Source organism: Pseudophryne corroboree, chromosome 2 (assembly GCF_028390025.1).
Source record: "Pseudophryne corroboree isolate aPseCor3 chromosome 2, aPseCor3.hap2, whole genome shotgun sequence".
Classification (NCBI taxonomy): Eukaryota; Metazoa; Chordata; class Amphibia; order Anura; family Myobatrachidae; genus Pseudophryne; species Pseudophryne corroboree.
In genome coordinates this window covers 250,532,809-250,555,631 of record NC_086445.1, presented here as the reverse complement: position 1 = coordinate 250,555,631, position 22,823 = coordinate 250,532,809, and the positions used below count along the sequence as shown (strand labels likewise).

At 47.6% G+C, this 22,823-nt stretch overlaps 1 protein-coding gene across 1 annotated transcript in view; it reads right to left on the bottom strand.

Moving 5' to 3' along the window:
- The window catches only part of SKIC8 (SKI8 subunit of superkiller complex), a 96,931-nt gene that overhangs the window by 33,902 nt on the left and 40,206 nt on the right, over positions 1-22,823 (bottom strand). The window contains exon 3 of the mRNA XM_063952657.1: positions 15,743-15,848. Within this exon, the coding sequence (XP_063808727.1) occupies positions 15,743-15,848 (106 nt within the window). The remainder of the gene's footprint in view (positions 1-15,742; positions 15,849-22,823) is intronic.

Here is a 22,823-nt window from a genome sequence, read left to right as displayed (position 1 = left end):
GACTACGTCAAGCAACTTGGAATCTTCCAAGTCACAAGTAGCCGCAGGCACCACAATAGGTTGGTTCAAATGAAAAGATGACACCACCTTTTGCAGAAATTGTGGACGAGACCGCAATTCTGCCCTGTCCATCTGGAAAACCAGATAGGGGCTTTTACATGACAAAGCCGCCAATTCTGACACACGCCTAGCCGAAGCTAAGGCCAATAGCATGACCACTTTCCACGTGAAATACTTTAGCTCCACGGTCTTAAGTGGCTCAAACCAGTGAGATTTCAGGAAACTCAACACCACGTTAAGATCCCAAGGTGCCACTGGTGGCACAAAAGGGGGCTGAATATGCCGCACTCATTTACAAACGTCTGAACTTCAGGAAGCGAAGCCAGTTCCTTTTGAAAGAAAAGGGATAGGGCCAAAATCTGGACCTTTATGGACCCTAATTTTAAGCCCATAGTCACTCCTGACTGTAGGAAGTGCAGGAACCGGCCCAGCTGGAATTCCTCTGTAGGGGCATTCCTGGCCTTACACCAAGCAACATATTTTCGCCATATACGGTGATAACCACCCAACGAAGAATCCTGGTGGCTTCCGCCATCGCTACCCTGCTTCTTATGCCGCCCTGGCGGTTTACATGAGCCACTGCGGTGATGTTGTCTGACTGAATCAGCACCGGTTGGTTGCGAAGCAGAGGCTCCGCTTGACTCAGGGCGTTGTATATGGCCCTTAGTTCCAGGATATTGATGTGCAGACAAGCCTTCTGACTTGACCACAGCCCTTGGAAGTTTCTTCCCTGAGTGACTGCTCCCCATCCTCGGAGGCTTGCATCCGTGGTCACCAGGACCCAGTCCTGTATGGCGAACCTGCGGCCCTCAAGAAGGTGAGCACTCTGCAGCCACCACAGAAGAGACACCCTGGCCCTGGGGGATAGGGTGATCAGCCGATGCATCTGAAGATGCGATCCGGACCACTTGTCCAACAGATCCCACTGAAAGGTCCTCTCATGGAACCTGCCGAAGGGAATGGCTTCGTATGACGCCAACATCTTTCCCAGGACGCGCGTGCAGTGATGCACCGACACCTGTTTTGGTTTTAAGAGTTCTCTGACCAGAGTCACGAGCTCCTGAGCCTTCTCCGCAGGGAGAAATACCTTTTTCTGGTCCGTGTCCAGAATCATGCCCAGGAAGGGCAGACGAGTCGTAGGGATCAGCTGCGACTTTGGAATATTCAAAATCCAGCCGTGCTGTTGCAACACTTCCTGAGAGTGTGCTACGCTGATCAGCAACTGCTCTCTGGACCTCGCCTTTATGAGGGGATCGTCCAAGTATGGGATAAGTGTGACACCCTGCTTTCGAAGGAGCACCATCATTTCCGCCATTGCCTTGGTAAATATTCTCGGTGCCGTGGAGAGACCAAACGGCAACGTCTGGAATTGGTAATGACAGTCCTGTACCACAAATCTGAGGTACTCCTGATGAGGTGGATAAATGGGGACATGCAGGTAAGCATCCTTTATGTCCAGAGACACCATAAAATCCCCCTCTTCCAGGCTTGCAATGACCGCTCTCAGCGATTCCATCTTGAACTTGAACCTTTTCAGGTAAATGTTCAGGGATTTTAAATTCAATATGGGTCTGACCGAACCGTCCGGTTTCGGAACCACAAACATTGTGGAATAGTAACCCCTTCCCTGTTGAGGGAGGGGAACCTGTACCACCACCTGCTGGAGATATAATTTGTGAATTGCCGCTAACACTACTTCCCTTTCTATGGGGGAAGCAGGCAGGGCTGATTTTAGGTAACGGTGAGGGGGCATCACTCGAATTCCAGCTTGTATCCCTGAGACACAATCTGTATAGCCCAGGGATCCACCTGTGAGCGAACCCACTGGTGGTTGAATTTTCGGAGACGCGCCCCCACCGCTCCCGGCTCCACCTGTGGAAACCCAGCGTCATGCGGTGGATTTAGTGGAAGCCGGGGAGGACTTCTGTTCCTGGGAACTAGCTGTATGGTGCAGCTTCTTTCCTCTACCCCTGCCCCTGGCAAGAAAGGACGCACCTCTGACTTTGCCTTTTTGTGATCGAAAGGACTGCATTTGGTAATACGGTGCTTTCTTAGGCTGTGAGGGAATATATGGCAAAAAATTTGACTTCCCAGCTGTAGCTGTGGAAACTAGGTCCGAGAGACCGTCCCCAAACAATTCCTCACCCTTGTAGGGTAAAACCTCCATGTGCTTTTTAGAGTCGGCATCGCCTGTCCATTGCCGAGTCCACAGGACCCTTCTGGCAGAAATAGACATTGCATTTATTCTAGAGCCCAGTAGGCAAATGTCCCTCTGGGCATCTGGTACCTGAATGTGTATAAACAGACTTCAGGATACCTTCCTGCTTCCTATCCGCAGGATCCTTTAGGGAGGCCGTATCCTGTGACGGCAGGGCCACCTTCTTAGATAAGCGTGTCAGAGCTTTGTCTACCCTAGGGGAGGATTCCCAGCGCATCCTGTACGTTGGCGGGAAGGGGTACGCCATAAGTAACCCTTTTGGAAATCAGCACTTTCCTATCAGGAGAATCCCAAACATTTTCACATAACTCATTTAACTCATGTGAAGGGGGAAAAGTCACCTCTTGCTTTTTCTCCCCAAACATATAAACCCTCTTGTCAGGGACAGGGTTTACCTCTGATATGTGCAATACATCCTTCATAGCTACAATCATGTAGCGGATGGCTTTAGCAATTTTAGGCTGCAATTTTGCATCATCACCATCGACACTGGAGTCAGAATCCGTGTCGATATCTGTGTCAACAATATGGGATAGTGGGCGCTTCCGAGACCCTGACGGCCTCTGCGCTGTAGGATCAGGCATGGGCTGAGACCCCGACTGTCCCAAGGCTTCAGCTTTATCCAACCTTTTATGCAAGGAGTTTACATTATCATTTAACACCTTCCACATATCCATCCAATCAGGTGTCGGCGCCGTCGGCGGGGACACGTCATTCATCTGCACCTGCTCTACCTCCACATAGCCCTCCTCGTCAAAAATGTCGACACAAGCGTACCGACACACCACACACACAGGGAATGCTCTATATGAGGACAGGATCCTCACAAGGCCTTTTGGAGAGACAGAGAGAGAGTATGCCAGCACACACCCCAGCGCTATATGACCCAGGAATCACACAGTAACTTAGTGTTCACCCAGTAGCTGCTGTATATATATGATTATTGCACTAAATGTATGTGCCCCCCCTCTCTTTTTACCCTCTTTCTACCGTGAGTCTGCAGGGGAGAGCCTGGGGAGCTTCCTCTCAGCGGAGCTGTGGAGAGAAAATGGCGCTGGTGAGTGCTGAGGAAGAAGCCCCGCCCCCTCAGCGGCGGGCTTCTGTCCCGCGATTTGGTGTAAAATTAATGGCGGGGGCTCATGCATATATACAGTGCCCAGCTGTATATATGCTGCTTTCGCCAGGAGGTACTCAATTGCTGCCCAGGGCACCCCCCCCTGCGCCCTACAGTGACCGGAGTGTGTGGGCGCAATGGCGCACAGCTGCAGTGCTGTGCGCTACCTCATGTGAAGACAGGAGTCTTCTTGCTTCATCAGCCGGCTTCTGTCTTCTGGCTCTGCGAGGGGGACGGCGGCGCGGCTCCGGGAACGGACGACCAAGGTTAAGTTCCTGTGTTCTAACCCTCTGGAGCTAATGGTGTCCAGTAGCCTAAGAAGCGCAACCTAGCCGCAGTTAGTAGGTTTGCTTCTCTCCCCTCAGTCCCACGTAGCAGAGAGTCTGTTGCCAGCAGAAGCTCTCTGAAAATAAAAAAACCTAACTAAAATACTTTCTTAATAGCAAGCTCAGGAGAGCTCACTAAAATGCACCCAGCTCCTTCCGGGCACAGATTCTAACTGAGGTCTGGAGGAGGGGCATAGAGGGAGGAGCCAGTGCACACCAGTAGTACCAATTCTTTCTTAGAGTGCCCAGTCTCCTGCGGAGCCCGTCTATTCCCCATGGTCCTTACGGAGTCCCCAGCATCCACTAGAACGTTAGAGAAATGGGCTTTAACGCTACACACTGTTAGATATATACAGATGTGCACAATATGTCAATTAAGTGAAAAAAAATATTCCACTTAAAAGCCATACCCAAAACATGCAACCCGACAGAATACATCACTATGGAGTGAGCAGAATTTAGCAAAACTGAAGTTACTTGTGGATGCTGCAACTCACTCCTCTGAGAGCCTGGGACAGCAAGCATAACCAACAAAGACATCAGAAGTTGGGAAACCCTATAAACCGTTATTCTTTTAACATCCAGATCATGCTACACTTTTTAAAAAAATTGTGTTTATAAGGTTTTGAAAAGTTATACAAAAAAAACCCAAACATTAAAAAGAAACAAACCAGAGACTTGACAGATGTGTAAAATTACAAGTAACAATATGAAGCTCTGTCACAGATGGAGACGTCAATAGAAAACATCAAATTTGATAAACCACACAGAAACACGACAATAAACACATCAGAAGCAAAAAAAATAAAAATGAGCAGCCTGGTTATAGTCAGGCACCCAATAGCCAGTATGGCTGCAGTGATCGCGCCAAGCAAAAAAAATTTGGGGTCCCAGGGACCCCTCACTTTAAGAAATTTGGGTCCTACGCCACTACTTCTGGGTCCCATCACATATTATGGGGGTGAGGGCAGGCAAGAAAGTGGTTAGGTGCAGGCAGTGCTGAGGGTATAGAGGGGGAAGGGTAGATATAAATTTGGGCAATACTGGGGGAAAGGAGGGGGTTGGGGGCAGGCAATACTAGGGGCAGTGATGGGGGTAGGGAGGGGGGTAAGGGTGGATAGCAGTTGGGATGTTGGATGGTGTTATGGGCACTGAGGAGGTGTGTGTGTGTGTGTGTGTGTGTGTGTGTGTGTGTGTGTGTGTGTGTGTGTGTGTGTGTGTGTGTGTATATATATATATATATATATTGGGCACTGTGTGGGTATGAAGGGTGTATAATGAGCACTGTGTAGGTATGGAGGGTGTTATGGGAACTGTGGGGTGTGTATGCTGGGCACTGTGGGGAGTGTACACAAAGCGGTGCATGGTGTGGGCTTGAAGGGTGTATAATGAGCACTGTGTGGGTATGGAGGGTGTTATGGCCACTGTGGGGGTGTATCATCTGGGTATGGAAGGTATTATAGGCACTGTGGGGGTATGCGGTCAAGATCCCGCCGGACGGAATCCTGGCGGTCGAAATACCGTCGCCGGAATCCCGACCGGCACAATCCCGACATATTCTCCCTCTGTGGGTGTCCACAATACCCATAGAGGGAGAATAAATTTGTTGCGAGGCACCGTGCCCACAGCGTGGCGAGCGCAGCGAGCCCGCAAGGGGCTGCGTTCCGCTCGTCACCCCTGTCAGGATTGTGTGGTCGGGATTCCGGCGTCAGTATTTCGACCGCCCGGATCCTGTCCAGCGGGATTTAGTACTGTTCCCCTGTGGGGTGTGTATGCTGGTCAGTGTGTGGGCATGAAGGGTGTATAATAAGCACTGTGTAGATAGGGAGGGTGTTGTGGCCACTGTGGGGGTGTACCATTTGCGTATGGAGGGTATTAGATGCACTGAGTGGTGTGTATGCTGTGCACTGTGTGGGTATGGACGCTATTATTGGCACTGGTGGGTGGGGGTGTGTATGCTGTGCACTGTGTGGGTATGGACGCCATTATTGGCACTGGTGGGTGGGGGTGTGTATGCTGTGCACTGTGTGGGTATGGACGCCATTATTGGCACTGGTGGGTGGGGGTGTGTATGCTGTGCACTGTGTGGGTATGGACGCCATTATTGGCACTGGTGGGTGGGGGTGTGTATGCTGTGCACTGTGTGGGTATGGACGCCATTATTGGCACTGGTGGGTGGGGGTGTGTATGCTGTGCACTGTGTGGGTATGGACGCCATTATTGGCACTGGTGGGTGGGGGTGTGTATGCTGTGCACTGTGTGGGTATGGACGCTATTATTGGCACTGGTGGGTGGGGGTGTGTATGCTGTGCACTGTGTGGGTATGGACGCTATTATTGGCACTGGTGGGTGGGGGTGTGTATGCTGTGCACTGTGTGGGTATGGACGCTATTATTGGCACTGGTGGGTGGGGGGTGTGTATGCTGTGCACTGTGTGGGTATGGACGCTATTATTGGCACTGGTGGGTGGGGGTGTGTATGCTGTGCACTGTGTGGGTATGGACGCTATTATTGGCACTGGTGGGTGGGGGGTGTGTATGCTGTGCACTGTGTGGGTATGGACGCTATTATTGGCACTGGTGGGTGGGGGTGTGTATGCTGTGCACTGTGTGGGTATGGACGCTATTATTGGCACTGGTGGGTGGGGGGTGTACATATGCTGCGCACAGTGTGAGTATGAAGGGTCTATAATGAGCACTGTGGGAATGGAGGGTGTTATGGGCACTGTGTGGGCATGAAGGGTGTGTAAGGAGTACTGTGTGGGTATGGAGGGTGTTATGGGCACTGTGGGGTGTGTATGCTGGGCACTGTGGGGGTGTAGTTATGCTTGGCACCATGTGGGTATGGGCGATGCATATGTTGGACACTGCAGGTATGGAGGGTAGATATATGTTGTCCACTATGGGGGTACTGGGGGGGGTGTATATTGGGCAGAGTGGGGGTATGAGCGGAGTGTATGATGGGCACTGCCCCAACCCCACCATTTGCATTGTTACCCGCCTACCCCCTCCCTCTGTTAGCTCCTTACAAGCACAACTACATGCAGCCAGAGACGCCGTGTACTGGATGAGGTGGGTTTGCTGCTCACAAGTGAGCACAGTCTCCCTGCCCCTCATGTGTCTGCTGTACCTCATGTGTCACCGCGATGTTCCCGGCTGCCAGTAAGTTCCGGAGGCAGAGATCCTAGCCCGCTGCCCGCTGCAGCGTCTCTGCCATATTCCCAGCAAGGACCAGCAGGAATCAAATCATGTCCTGTTGTGCAGTCTCTGGAGCGGTACGCTGGCGGGCAGGGAGGAGGAATGCCTAAGGCGGGCTTGGCTGGGGAGACGCTGTCGGCTGCGATTGGAAGAAGAGACATTGCCGGCAGCGATTGGATGCAGAAACAGGCAATGAGGAACCTTATTGGTTGAGGCGCACAGGGCAGTGAGCGACAGCGCGTCCTGCGGGACCCGCTCATTTTTAAAAACCGAGTCCCTCGCTGCCTGTAGCGCGTAAAAATGCGCTATAGCGCGTATTTTGCGATCACTGGTGACAGGTACTATATCAAAAGGATCAATAATTAAAGAAGAAATTGGTGTAACTACTTAAACAAATGAGGGTAAGTAGTAGCTATAGCTGTACATACAGCGCCATTCAGGCCTACGCAGCATAAAGCCAGGATAACAGTGCTACAGTAGGGATTAAGTGTTATGACTAATATAAGCTCACCTCTGTACAGAGGATCATTGTAATTCTCTAATTAAAAAAAAAAAAAAAAAAAAGATACTCAGCACCCAACACCAGACCAGGCTGATGCAAACCCCTGCCTCTGTAAAGCTGTCATAGCAGAAAAAAGGAAATTTATGGTAAGAACTTACCTTTGTTAAATCTCTTTCTGCAAGGTACACTGGATTCCACAGGGAATTACATCGGTGCAGAGTTGGATCTTGATCAGAGGCACCAACAGGTTAAAAGCTTTGACTGTTCCCAGGATGCATAGCGCCGCCTCCTCTATATCCCCGCCTCCAGGCACTGGAGACCAGTTTTGTTAACCAGTCCAATGCAGTAGCAGGTAAGAGACGACAACAGTTAGTAGCCATATACAACTACATTCTCACGACAGTAGAAAGGCACGAGCGGCCAATGCCATACAAACCCAAAGAAGCTAAGTGCGTCAGGGTGGGCGCCCTGTGTAATCCAGTGTACCTCACAGAAAGAGGTTTAACAAAAGGTAAGTTCTTACCATAAATCTCCTTTTCTGCAGCGGGGTACACTGTGATTCCACAGGGAATTACATCGGGGATGCCCTAAAGCAGTTCCTTATGGGAGGGGAAGCACTGTAGCGGGCACAAGAATCCGGCGTCCAAAGGAGACATCCTGGGAGGCAGAAATATAGAAGGCATAGAACCTTATAAACGTGTTCACTGAGGACCATGTAGCCGCCTTGCACAATTGTTCAAGGGACGCACCACCGCGGGCCACCCAAGAAGGTCCAACAGACAGAGTAGAATGGGCCTTTATAGTAGCAGGAGCTGGAAGTTCAGCCTGTACAAAAGCTTGTGCAATCACCATTCTAATCCATCTGGCCAAGGTCTGCTTATTTGCAGGCCAGCCACATTTGTGAAGACAAAAAAAAAAAAAAAGGAAGGACAAAGAATCGGATCTCCTAAGAGAGGCGGTTCTCTTCACATATATACGGAGAGCCCGTACCACATCCAAAGACCGTTCTTTGGAGGACAAACCAGGAGAGATAAAGGCCGGAACCACAATTTCTTGGTTAAGGTGGAAAGATGACATCACCTTAGGCAGATAACCAGGGCGAGTTCTAAGAAATGCCCGGTCACGGTGAAAAATCAGAAAGGGTGACCGACAGGACAAGGCACCCAAGTCTGAAACCCGTCTAGCAGAGGCAATAGCCAACATAAACAAGACCTTAAGAGTAAGCCACTTAGGGTCCACAGACTCAAGAGGTTCAAACTGAGACTCTTGTAGGGCATCCAGAACAACCGACAAATCCCAAGGAGCCACAGGAGGAACATAGGGAGGTTGAATCCGTAAAACACCCTGAGAGAAAGTATGAACGTCAGGAAGAGTCGCAATTTTTCTCTGAAACCACACCGACAAGGCCGAAATATGAACCTTGAGGGATGCCAGACTGCCCTGTTGCAGAAAAGCCAAAAGTTTGGCAGTACTGAACTTGTACGCATCATAATTGTTAGCCGCACACCAGGTGAAGTAAGAATTCCAGACCCTATTATAAATCCGAGCCGAAGCCGGTTTATGGGCTTTCAACATAGTTTGAATGACCACCTCAGAAAATCCCTTGGCCCTCAGAACCGAAGCCTCAAGAGCCACGCCGTCAAAGCCAGTCGGGCCAGATCCTGGTAGACACAAGGGCCCTGAAAGAGGTGGTCTGGGCATTGTGGAAGTAGAAGAGGACGCTCTATCAAGAGACCCTGCAGGTCTGAGAAACAATGCCGTCTGGGCCACGCTGGAGCGATTAAAAGTAGTAATCTTCCTTCCAGATTGAATTTCTTTATTACCCTGGGCAGGAGTGACACTGGAGGGAACACGTATGGCAGCCAAAAGTGCCATGGAATTGCCAGGGCGTCCACGAACGCTGATTGAGGATCCCTTGCTGCGAAGACCGAAACCTTGCGACTGTGTCGAGATGCCATCAGGTCTACATCTGGTAGGCCCCACTTGTCCAGTAGGAGTTGAAATACTTCTGGGTGAAGGCTCCATTCTCCGGCGTGTACGTCCTGACGACTGAGGTAGTCCGCTTCCCAGTTGAGGACCCCAGAATGAACACTGCCGATATGGCTGGCAGATGGCGTTCCACCCATAGAAGAATCTTTGACACTTCCATCATTGCCATGCGGCTTCGAGTGCCGCCTTGATGATTTATGTACGCCACCGTGGTGGCGTTCTCCGACTGTACTTGAACAGGCCTGTTCTGTACCAGAGGCAGGGCCAGTTTCAAAGCACTGAACACTGCCCACAACTCCAGAATGTTTATCGGGAGTAGAGATTACTCCCTGGTCTATCGACCCTGAAGAGTGTTGCTCGAACGCCGCGCCCCAACCCCGCCGATTGGCATCCGTCGTTAGAAGGACCCAGCTGGAGATCCAGAAGGGACGACCCCTGCTCAATTGCTGGTCCTGTAGCCACCAGGTCAGTGACAAGCGAACCTCCGGAGTCAAGGAGATCATGCGAGTCCTGATCCGGAGAGGCAGGCCGTCCCATTTGGAAAGGATTAACCTCTACAGAGGGCGGGAATGAAATTTAGCATACTCCACCATGTCGAAAGCAGACACTATGAGTGAGATAGAAAGCATCCATGAGCAGACACACGTGGGCGAGATAGGAAGCATCTTATCTTGTCCTGAAGTTTCAGGACTTTCTCTGGAGACCAGAACAACAGTTTGTTGTATGTGTCCAATAATGCCCCCAGGTGCACCATGCTCTGAGCAGGGACCAGTGAGGATTTCTTCCAGTTGATGAACCACCCGTGGGCTTGCAGGAATTGGACCGTCAGTTCCAGATGACGGAGGAGAACCTCTGGAGAGTTCGCCAGGATCAATAAGTCGTTTAGATAAGGCAGGATCCTTAAACCCTGACGGCGGAGCATAGCAGTCATGACCGCCATGACCTTGGCGAAGATTCTCAGAGCCATGGTCACACCAAAAGGCAAGGCCTGGAATTGAAAATGTAGGTTGCCAATAGCAAACTGCAGATATTGCTGATGCGACATGGCAATAGGTATATGCAGGTAAGCATCCTGTATGTCCAGGGATACCATATAGTCCATGGGCTCCAAGGCCTGAACAATAGAGCAAAGAGTTTCCATACGGAATTTGGAAACTTTCACAAATTTGTTCAAAGACTTGAGGTTGAGAATGGGCCGGGAAGACTGATTTGGTTTCGGAACCAGGAACAACGTTGAATAGTACCCCCTGCCTATCTGAGCCAGAGGCACCGGCACTATCACCCCTGTGTCCAGGAGGGATTGTACCACCAAATGGAGAGTTTTTGCTTTTACCGGATCCAAAGGGATGTTTGTTGAGCAAAACTGGCGAGGGGGACGTTTCTTTAAAGAGATTGTGTATCCGCGAGTGACGACTTCCTTTACCCAGGCGTCCAAAGTGTTCTGTAACCATACCTGAGCAAACCGCAGAAGTCGGCTTCCCACCCTGGGGTCCCCCAGGAGGAGGCCCGTCCCATCATGCAGAAGGCTTGTCTGTTTTGGAAGCAGGCTGACGGACAGCCCGCTGACGGGCAGCCCAGGAGCGTTTAGGTTTGGGCTTAGTGGATTTAGAAGTGTGAGCCTGTTTCGGGTACGCCTGCCCCTTTGCTTTACTTGGAGGTCGAAAGGAGCGAAAGGAAGTACTTTTAGCGTTCGGAGCCGAAGGATTAGTACTAGGAAGACAGGCAGTCTTAGCGGATGCTTAGTCAGCAACAATCTTGTTGAAATCTTCCCCAAAAAGTATGTTTCCCTTAAAGGGGGATGACCTCAAAAGTCTTTTTCGTGTCCAGATCTACAGACCAGGACCACAACCAGAGAATCCGGAGTGCCAGAATGGACGTAGTAGACGCTTTGGCCGCCAGGACACCAGCATCAGATGCTGCCTCCTGAATACAATGAGAGGCTGTAATAATATAGGAAAGACGTTGTCTAGCATTATCAGGAAAATCAGACGGTAGTTCCGCTTCAACTTCCTGAACCCAGGCTTCAATAGCTTTTGCAGCCCAAGAAGCCGCAATAGTGGGCCTATGCACAGCTCCTGCAACAGTGTAAATAGACTTCAAGCAACCCTCCACACTCTTATCAGTCTGTTCCTTCAGTGAGGTGACGGTAGTGACAGGCAGAGCAGATGACACCACCAGACGCGCGACCTGTGAGTCCACCGGCGGCGGTGTTTCCCAATTGTTACTTAACTCTGCAGCGAGGGGATAACGAGCTAGCATCTTCTTAGACAGGGAGAATTTCTTTCCCGGATACTCCCAGGATTCCGGACGTATGTCAACCAAATGGTCAGAATGGGGTAAAACTAATTTAGTAACCTTCTGACGCTTGAACTTATCAGGTTTCTTGGAGGTATCTGGAGGTTCTGCATCATCATCAATTTGTAGAATCAGTCTGATAGCCTCCAAGAGGTCAGGAACATCAACCTGTGTAATAGATTCCCCATCAGAAGCACCTGCATCAGTGTCTGAGGGGTCAGTATATGCGCCATCTTCATCGGATGAAGTATCCGAAACATGTGTGGATTGTGAGGAGGTAATGGCCCACTTAGAGGACACCTTGGTTCTAGGCGGGCGAGGGTTAGGTTTTTGTTTAGCCAAAGACTGATTTAATTGCTATAACTGAGTGGACTGATTATCTGCCCATGGCGGATTAACTGCAGGGACAATATGTGGCTGTAATGGCACAGGAGGTCCCACAGGGGGAGCAAGTCTAGTTACTAGCACAGTCAGTAAATTAGAAAAGGCAGCCCTAGGTGGGTCTTTGTGTGCCCCCGATGCTGCAGACTGACTGAGGGGTATAGAGACCCCGGTACCTGAACCCTCAGCTGCAATGTTTTCCTCCGAGCAATCCGTGGCATCAGCACTGCATGGCGCAGGATCAGCCATGGATGTACCGCCCTGTTTAGCAGACATTATTTGTAAGCGTAACCTTAGGGCGTAATAGTATAATGAAAGCAGACAAGGTACCTGACAAAAAAACCCTGTATAGTGTGACTGCAAAGCAGAGCACAAACAGAGAATTTAAGGAGGTATATGGTGACTGAAACACAGAGAAAAATACCAAAGTAGTATATCCTGTGAGACACTATATCATATGAGAACCCTCATGCACTTAGCCCCCTTCAGGGTACAGAATATAGGGATAGCAATATGTGTGAGATACACGGAATATAGACCACACAGCAGCTATTGGCACACACAGTCACATGTAAAATGCAGAAATTATTACAAACACTAAAACTGCACAGGACTAGCAATACTAAGTAACTGGACTACCAAGTAAAGCTATGTATATATACACAGATATAACAATGCACAGTAAAGACTGGATGTATATCACAGGGGACTTGTACTAAATAACCCAGAAGTTATGCACTTGTTCTTAACCAACACTGTCTAAATGACATGTAGAATACTTAAGTGTCCTGTAAATGCAGAGCACTGATGAGGTAGGCGGATTTACAGAGGAGACATTGCCCAGCAGTCCCAGAATCAGCTCAGCTTGTGTGTAATGGCGCCGTGAGAGGGAGAGAGCGAGAGCTCCAGGGCGGGAACATTTGCAGTAAATAGCACCTGGGGCTGGGGGAGAGGCTACAGGTCAGAGCCTTATCCCCTTACTGAACTTCACCACCGGGTACTGCGGGGCCTATTTGAAACGGATTTTAAGAAATCCGACCTGTGCCCCTTACCCTGGTGGTCTAGTGGGGTCCCTGTACGGCCATTGTCCACACTAGCGCGCACAGTCCATCTCTGGAGACCGCGCCAGATCGCAATTTGAGCAGGTCCTGCCTGGGGGACCCTCATACCTCCTCCCGAAGATGCGGCCACGTGATCCAGGAAAGCAGCGGCGGGTGTGTGCCTGAAGTGACCGGAGCCCTCCGCTCTAAGTACCCGTCAACCAGGGCGCGGGAGTATACAGCACCGCTGGGAGAGGTGAGGGAGCCGTAGCACGATATGTTAGACTGACATATAGCATTTCTAAGTGCCTGTGCTGCGGCCCTTGAATGCTTCTTTATTCTTCAAAAAAATCTTTTCAGGACTGCCTAGCGCAGCCCTCCCTGTTAGGTGCCCCGGATTAAGATCCAACTCTACACCGATGTAATTCCCTGTGGAATCAGTGTACCACGCTGCAGAAATACCAGGACAACGTAAATGAAACTAACAAAGTACACATCTACAACTATCTCTAGAACCAGGACAATGACACCCAACTACACCCCCCCCCCCCCCCAGACAAAATGACTGCTGCACCATTTTATTTTTTTAACTGTTCAAAAATGCTCTAAAGACTATATTAGTAACTGTATAATGGTTATGAAGTATTTTCATTGCATTGAGATTTTGCTATGCCGTTTGAGCATATTACTTCAATATATGCTGACACATTTTAGTTTTAAAAGTGTTATAAATGATTTTTCACAGCTTGCTGTAATTATCTTAGCCAAACATTTCTTAATGGCATGTGTTTTTAGTTTCTATCTATGTAATGGCATGTGTTTTTAGTTTCTATTTTGACTAGCTGCATCTAAGAAAAGCCCGGTACACACTAGATGACATTTTAAACAAATTTGCGAATACCGACCCATTGTTATGACACGATTTTAAAGTTCAGTGTGTATGCAGTATATAGCTAGTGTTGCTTGCTCCCGAGGGTGGCTAGCGACATCCTCTGTACGTGCAACTGAATTTTGAATGTGTCGCTAATGACTAGGAGTAAATTATGCAGTGTGTGCGCTACCAACACCAAACGATATGTCTTCACAACCTGCCTGGTGTGGACGTCATCAGAGCCCCCTCCCTGAACACTCCCGTTCTCCATTTTGTAGGCTGATCACTGGCAGCAGTCACAACAGAGGAGGCAGGATTGGAACATTCTGTGCGTTTTAGTATGTATACCATGCTGCCCCACTTGTCCACCAATGTCGAACGGCTCAAGTATATCGTTTGGTCATTTGCAAAATTGCTTAATGTGTATGCACAATAGTTTCTCCGGTAGTTCCAGGGAGTTCAAGGGAAATGAGCGATGTCGTATTGTTTGCATGTCGTCTAGTGCGTACCGGCTAAAGTGTTTCTGTCTGCCTCTAGCAAGGAGCCTTGGACATATAATATTGTATCCAAGGTCTGTTTAAATGTCAATGCCAGTTGTTGCCAATAACCATATTTGAAACAATGCTGCCTCCTATTGCTAATAATACTTAGAGCATGCGCAGGAAGCCATTTTCCTGTGTTAACCAATGATTTTGCTTATTTTACGTTTATTAACCTTATAAAAGGCATGTAGCATCTGGTATTATGATAAGAGCTATATAATGGTTTGTGAAATGTCGGCATCCTTGGCAGAGGGAGCATGTGCAACAAGCTTCCTAGTCAGCCTTCATCCCAAGACCAGACTGACTGCAGAAAGTGCTGCGACAGTGTAACCATCCAGCCTACAATAGGAGGAAACACTCCTGCGTGTGATCTGCAGAATCAATTAGAAAATTGAAGCCAAGCACTAATAAATCATTTTTCTTTATTTAGGTTCAACTGAGTGTATAATGTCACTTCTATAACGCCATGCTGAATCCCTTTTGTTCCACCGAGAACAATACCATACCCCCAATCATAGCTTACCTTGATCCCTAAACAACTCCCCCCTCCATCTACACCACCAAACAACTCTCCAACACCGTATTACAATACAAAGAAAAAGCTGTAGGAGCTAGGATATAAATAACCATAGAACAAGGAGCTGTCAGACACTGCAGTGCCTCAGTACATGCAAATTTGTACCAAATAGCTAGCACCAAGATTAGGAAGCAAAAATGTTATATTATAAAGGGAGGGGGGGGAGAATAAAAATTTTCTTCACTCCTGCCGGCACTAGATGATGCCCGACGGAGAGATTCATTTGTTGCACTGTTCGGACGTGAACAGCCGCCGGAGCTGGTGATCGAAGTAACCCGTTTGGGCACCCAAGAGACACTGCTTTACTCGCTAAACCTGGTCTGTCTGGGTGCGAATAGCGTGAACAAAACAATTCTTCAATTGTGCCCCACGATTTCCTGTCACTTTAGACGGGAGATCAGATGTAAAGAACAATTGAACCCCCCCCTAATAGTATCAAGCAGTATGAAAGGTCATATCGGAAACAGTCAGAATCAAATCACACCACAGAACATTACAGCAAAATCGTAAGCTATATAGTCCACTAGGGAACCCAACAGTACAGATAAGGCAGTAATTCCAAGTATCTTGCACAAAAGCTTCATCACAGAGATTCAGGATACACATTTAATATCTACCAAATCAACTTACCATTTCCACACCTTCACCAAATCATCCAAAGAACCACTAATCACAGTCTCTGACCCATCATTGGTATTCTTCCCCCAAGCTACGGACCATATGGCATCATTATGGGCTGGGAAAAAAAATAAAATAAATAATTTACACATTATATATATATAAAAGCATAGAACTCTTGTTAAAATCACAACGTTATTGCTCGTACCAAAAACAACCTCCGCTGTGGGCTTAATACCACATGGTTTAAATTACACAGTTCCCCCGCAATACTGCAAACCTCCAGTCATCATCCAGGACAGGACCTCGCACTCGTGCCGCTAGACCGCTTTAGTCAGCCACCGCACGCCGGGACACCGTCACTCACCGACACCTGGGGAAGCAGCAGGGGCTCGATCGCACACGTCAGCATGCCACGTCCCTACGCGTTTCGTCACAGACTTCGTCAGAGGGCTGACCTGCTGACCGTGTGCACGTCCTTTTATCATCGGTTGCCGCCAATCAGCTACATACTTCACCTATCCTCATTTGCATCCTTATAATGTGTCTACGGTGGACTCAATCCAACAGTGCATCAGAATATACATAAATTCATTTGCAGATAATAAAAGATAACATAAATATAGATAAAACTTTGTTATCTTATATATAAATAAAAAAACACTACAGAAAACGCTCTTTGTTTTTTACCTCGGCGTTACAACCCACACCTGGGAGAACTAGCCAATTAATTGGACACATCTTTCCGAAATGGATTTTTAAATTAAAAACGAAAGAGAACTGCTTTAGTCACTTCCAGAATTAGCCCATCATAGATACATTTTACATTTAGAGAAACTCTCATCAAATATTGCTACATTTTTTCAGCTTTTTGACGCTTTTGTTTCAAACAGATTAGTTAGTGATAATATATTGTTCATAACGTTTTTCTCATCTGTCACATGTTTTATCAGCTCCTGCTATTTATCGGCAATATGATCAAGAAATGGCTGAGCATTTTTGTATATATGTACGACGGTAAAATCATGAGAAGTAGAAACAGAGAGTAAAAGCACCAGCAACCCCTAAACAGAGGAGATATTATCTTCTACTGATATATGGAATTGATTGCATGGCAACAAGTAATTGACCAGTTAGTTGTATCAGAATCATCCGTTAAATATAGACTAACAAATAATGAAAAGGAAAAGAAGAAAAGAAGGGGGGGGGGGGGAGGAGGGGTTATCTTTCCTCAATAAATGGAGTGAGTTCATAATTCTCATTTAACCCGTTCGGTATTAAGGTGTCTAATGTTACTATCCAATAGGTTTCTCTTTTAATCAATTTCCTGTCCCGATTCCCTCCTCTTTGATCTTGCACAACATGTTCAATCCCTTTAAACTTTAAACCCTTAGGATCACTATTGTGACACATTTGAAAGTGCCTAGGGACACTATGATTTGTAACACCATTCTTTATATTTCTTAGATGCTCTAAGATCCTGATTTTTAATGTCCTTTTTGTTTTACCTATATACTTTAGCCCACAGGGGCAAGTGAGCATATAGATGATATAGGAAGAGTTACAATTAATAAACGATGTAATTGGGTGTTGTTTACTGGTCATATTTTCTTCAAACTGTTTTGCACCCTTTTCTCCTTGTGGGCATACTTTACAAGATCCACAGGTAAAGAATCCCTTTATATTCCCAAACATTTTATTTTTGTTTTGACCATTTGTTTCTGATAATTTTTGTAAACAGCTTTTTGAAACCAGACTCTTTATTGTTTTTGCTTTTCTATATATCACAGTTGGTTTATCAGGAAGGGATTTTCCTAATACTGGATCCATTTGCAGAATATGCCAGTTCTTTTTTAGCACTTTCTCTATCTGTTTATTTGCTTCATTAAACTGGGTGCTAAAGGGACAAATTACTTTAGTTTCATCACTTCCCCATTTCTTTTTTTGCTTATATACCAATAGTTCTTCCCTGGTTTTACTCTTGGCTTTACATCTCGCTCTTTCAACCAATTCACCTGGGTATCCTTGTTCAGTGATCGCAAAAACGCGCTATAGCGCGTATTTTACCCGATTTTGAGGGAAGGTGACTCACTTTTCTGAAATGGGCGGGTCCCCGGGGACGCGCTCTGCTGCAGCAGCCAATCACTTCCTGTTAAGTGACTGATTGATGCCTGTGACTGTGGGGGGAGAAGGTGAGCACCGCGGAGGCGCCGATTCATCAGACTTGGCGCTGCTGTTGCCTGAACCCTCCGCTCCGGCGCCCGTGCTCATGGACTGAGCGCACCGCCTCTCCGCAGGTCAGTTTCCCCGCCGCTCCTGACAGCCGCTCTGAGCGCCGGCCAGTGTGTGTGTCTGTGCGGTGTACATCTCCCGCCATCCCGGTCTCCGCGCTAGTGTAAACGGACTTCTGGCTGCTGGCTCTCGCCGTGCCTGCCATATGGGCTCTCCCAGCACTGTTGCGGTGTGTAAGTGGAGGGGGCCAGTTAGTGTGTGTGTGCTTTGGGTACAAGGGGGTTGTCAATTACTGCTTGTGTGTCCGGGTTATTTTGGGAGGGGGCAATTACTGGGTGTGTGCACTGGGTATAAGAGGGGGGAGATTATGAGGTGGGCAGATGTGTGTGTGTGCCTGGAGTATGAGGTGGGCAGCTGCTGACTGTGCCCGGGGTATGAGGTGGGCAGATGCTGTGTGTGCCCGGGGTATGAGGTGGGCAGATGCTGTATGTGTGTGTGTCCAGGGTATACAGTGGGCAGATGCTGTGTGTTTGTGTGTGTGCGTCTGGGGTATACGGTGGGCAGATGCTGTGTGTGTGTATGTCCGGGGTATACAGTGGGCAGGTGCTGTGTGTGTGTGTGTATGTCCGGGGTATACAGTGGGCAGGTGCTGTGTGTGTGTATGTCTGGGGTATACGGTGGGCAGATGCTGTGTGTGTGTGTATGTCCGGGGTATACAGTGGGCAGGTGCTGTGTGTGTGTGCGTCCTGGGTATACGGTGGGCAGATGCTGTATGTGTGTGTGTCCGGGGTATACAGTGGGCAGATGCTGTGTGTTTGTGTGTGTGCGTCTGGGGTATACGGTGGGCAGATGCTGTGTGTGTGTGTGTGTGTGTGTGTATGTCCGGGGTATACGGTGGGCAGATGCTGTGTGTGTGTGCGTCCTGGGTATAAGGTGGGCAGATGCTGTGTGTGTGTGTGTGTGTGTGTATGTCCGGGGTATACGGTGGGCAGATGCTGTGTGTGTGTGTGTATGTCCGGGGTATACAGTGGGCAGGTGCTGTGTGTGTGCGTCCGGGGTATACGGTGGGCAGATGCTGTGTGTGCGTGCGTCCGGGGTATAAGGTGGGCAGATGCTGTGTGTGTGTGTTTGTTTGTTTGTGTGTGTTTGTGTGTGTGCGTCTGGGGTATACGGTGGGCAGATGCTGTGTGTGTGTGTGTATGTTCGGGGTATACAGTGGGCAGGTGCTGTGTGTGTGCGTCCGGGGTATACGGTGGGCAGATGCTGTGTGTGTGTGCGTCCGGGGTATAAGGTGGGCAGATGCTGTGTGTGTGTGCGTCCGGGGTATAAGGTGGGCAGATGCTGTGTGTGTGTGCACGCGTCCGGGGTATAAGGTGGGCAGATGCTGTGTGTGTGTGTGCACGCGTCCGGGGTGTGTGGTAGGTAGATGCTGTGTGTGTGCGCACGCGTCCGGGGTGTGTGGTGGGTAGATGCTGTGTGTGTGTGTGCATGCGTCCGGGGTGTGTGGTGGGTAGATGCTGTGTGTGTGTGCACGCGTCCAGGGTGTGTGGTGGGTAGCTGCTGTGTGTGTGCCCGGGGTATGATGCAATGTATCTTGGCGCTCTACCTGGTGCAATGTGTCTCGGCGCTCTACCTGGCGCAATGTGTCTCGGCGCTCTACCTGGCGCAATGTGTAGAACGTGCTCTGCCTGGCGCAATGTGTAGAACGTGCTCTACCTGGCGCGATGTGTGTAACGTGCTCTACCTGGCGCAATGTGTGTAACGTGCTCTGCCTGCTGCAATGTGTGTAACGTGCTCTGCCTGCTGCAATGTGTGTAACGTGCTCTGCCTGCTGCAATGTGTGTAACGTGCTCTGCCTGCTGCAATGTGTGTAACGTGCTCTGCCTGCTGCAATGTGTGTAACGTGCTCTGCCTGCTGCAATGTGTGTAACGTGCTCTGCCTGCTGCAATGTGTGTAACGTGCTCTAACTGGTGCATTGTGTATAACGTGCTCTACCTTGTGCAATGTTTATATTTTATTTACCTGGTGCAATGTTTATATGTGCTCTACCTGGCGCAATGTGTGTAACATGCTCTGCCTGGGCGCAATGTGTGTAACGTGCTCTACCGGGCGCAATGTGTATAATAATGTGCTCTAACTGGCGCAATGTGTATAAAGTGCTCTACCTGGCGCAATGTGTATAAAGTGCTCTGCCTGGCGCAATGTGTATAAAGTGCTCTGCCTGGCGCAATGTGTATAAAGTGCTCTACCTGGTGCAATGTGTATAACGTGTTCTACCTGGCGCAATATGTATAATGTGCTCTACCTGGTGCAATATGTATAACGTGCTCTGCCTGGTGCAATCTGTATAAGCGGAACTACTGTGTGGTGTAATGTGAATTGGCACTATTATGTGGTTACGCCCCTTCCCCATGAAGCCACGCCCCTTAAATTTTGCAGCGCGCCTTCGGCGCGCACTGCCTATGCTTTTTTGTCTGGTGAGGTGGAACACCAATTCACTTTCTGCCTAAGGGCACCAAAATGTCTAGTTACAGCTCTGGTGCAGCCCCACAGCACTGTCACCCCATCCCCCCACCTTGCAACACTTTTGTAGTGTCCAAACAAGATTAAGATTAATAAGAACCTTCATTCCGATGGGACCCAGAAAAAGACCGGTAGGACCCCAATTTTCGAAAGTGAGGGGTCCCTGGGACCCACTTTTTTTTTGGATCAGCGCGATCACTGCTTGTTCATTAAATCTTTTCATATATATGCTCGACTGTTCATCATATTTCTCTATAGTAGAACAATTTCTTCTCAGTCGCGTGAATTGAGATAGTGGGATATTCTCCTTCCATTTGTTTAAGTGACTACTATTATACTGTAAATAGCTATTACTATCTACTGCTTTAAAATGTGTAAACGTTTCTATTACTCCAGTATCTAACGAATGTGTGGAGTCTAGGATCAAATCCAAAAACTGTATTTTATTCCCACCTATGGTATGGGTGAAATTGAGATTGAAATTATTTCTATTAATTTCTTCCATAAAGTTCTCAAATTCTATGTCATCACTGTCCCACACAATCAGAATGTCATCTATATATCTTTTAAAGATGACTAGATGCTCACCCAAAGTACCACTTAGTATCTCACGTTCCCACTGGCCCATATATAAATTTGCCAGACTTGGCGCGCGGTTCAACAAAGAAAAAGAACATTAGTGCTTTCACTCCCTGTGTGTCACAGGTGTAGTGACCTAAGGTCTTAAAGCGAAAGAGACTGATTTCTGTTTACACTGAGCGCACCTGATTATTTTTATATGTTATGTATGTGTACCAATTGAATTCCGATTAATCAGGTAGCAGCACAGTCATTAAGCTACTATAAAACCATTGTCTTGTGCTTTTGCATTGTTATATTTGAGCTGGAAAGGCTAAGTTCCAGTTGAAGTTTTCCTGTGACTTTTGTGTGCATCAGCTGAATCAGCTTTTTCTAAAGATGTTTAGAAGCAGTGATTATAGATCTAAACGCACACAGGAGTGCGCAAGAATTTTTGGAGACCCTGTAAGGGAGGTTAAAGAAATGTCCTATGATACCTCTTTAATGAATGATGAAATGTTTTATACATTAGAGAAATTATTAATTAAAGAAATGAAAACATGGTGGGATGTGATGGGGTTAGAAAACTACCTTAAACATGGGAGAATACCGAGAGGACTAAGGTTAACCAAAAATCCCACTATGGGTCAGGAAAATCCTCAATTTCTTAAAGAATGGTATAGAATCTTGGATGATTGCTCCTTGGAGCTTATGAGGCTATTAGTTAGTGAGAAAAAGAAGGTTCTTAAGGAAGTAGAAAAGGAACTAGAGGAATTTGACGTAAAAGTTCAAGATTTAAAAAGTTCAGAAATGTTTGCTACCTATAAGAAGAGTATAGATGAGAAAGTAGCAAACATTGAGGAGAAGGTAATGGATACAAAAGTGAAAAAATTTCAGAGATAAAGAGGATTATTTAAAGAATCAGGTACGGACTTGGCACCAAGTAAGAAATTAGGATAGAAAAAAGGGAGAAAGTTATAATCAGAGGGAACAGCCCCCCCAGAGAGAGAGATTCCAACCATGGAGGGAACAATCAAGGCAAAGGCCAATTAACTACTATGGAAGAAACGAGAGAAATTTCAACAGCACACAGAGAAGGAAGGGATAGGAACCAATGGGAACAATCTAATAGAAGGAGAAATAATAGCCAGTGGGAGTATCCGAAACGCAGTGCTAGAAATCCTACAAGAGAAAAATTTAAAGATTTCACACATGGGAATAGATTTGAGAGACTAAGGTCCGTTAAAGACCCGGATAGAGAGGTTTTTTTAGAGTCCCGGAACCCCTGGAAAGAAAGAACAGACCATCAGAAATTGGGAGAAGCCTCAGGGTCATCAGTAGGAGTGAAAAGAAGACTGGTAGAAAAAGAGGAAGAAGAGCTACCAAAAAGAGAGGCAAAAGTGAGAAACCTACATTAGAAAATCCGGATCAGGGTATTTTTAACATCTCTAAAATAGAATTAACTACCGTTGAGAAAAATGTAATAAAAAAGGGGTTGCACTATGCCCCATCATGTGGTCTAAATAAATTCAATTTATATATTGATTTGGATCTATATATGAGGAACTTAACCTTGAAACGTCATTTTATAAGAAAATCAGATGCACCAATTAAAAACTGGGAAAATAGGAATCTCAGTGATAGTTCAAGATCAGGACTCAAAAACAAATCCACATACTATCCGGTTGAGTCAAAAGGTCCATATATAGAACTGTTTTCAAAAATGGTCAAACAAGATATAGATCGGATACCACTAATCTCAGGAGAAGTAAAAAGAAA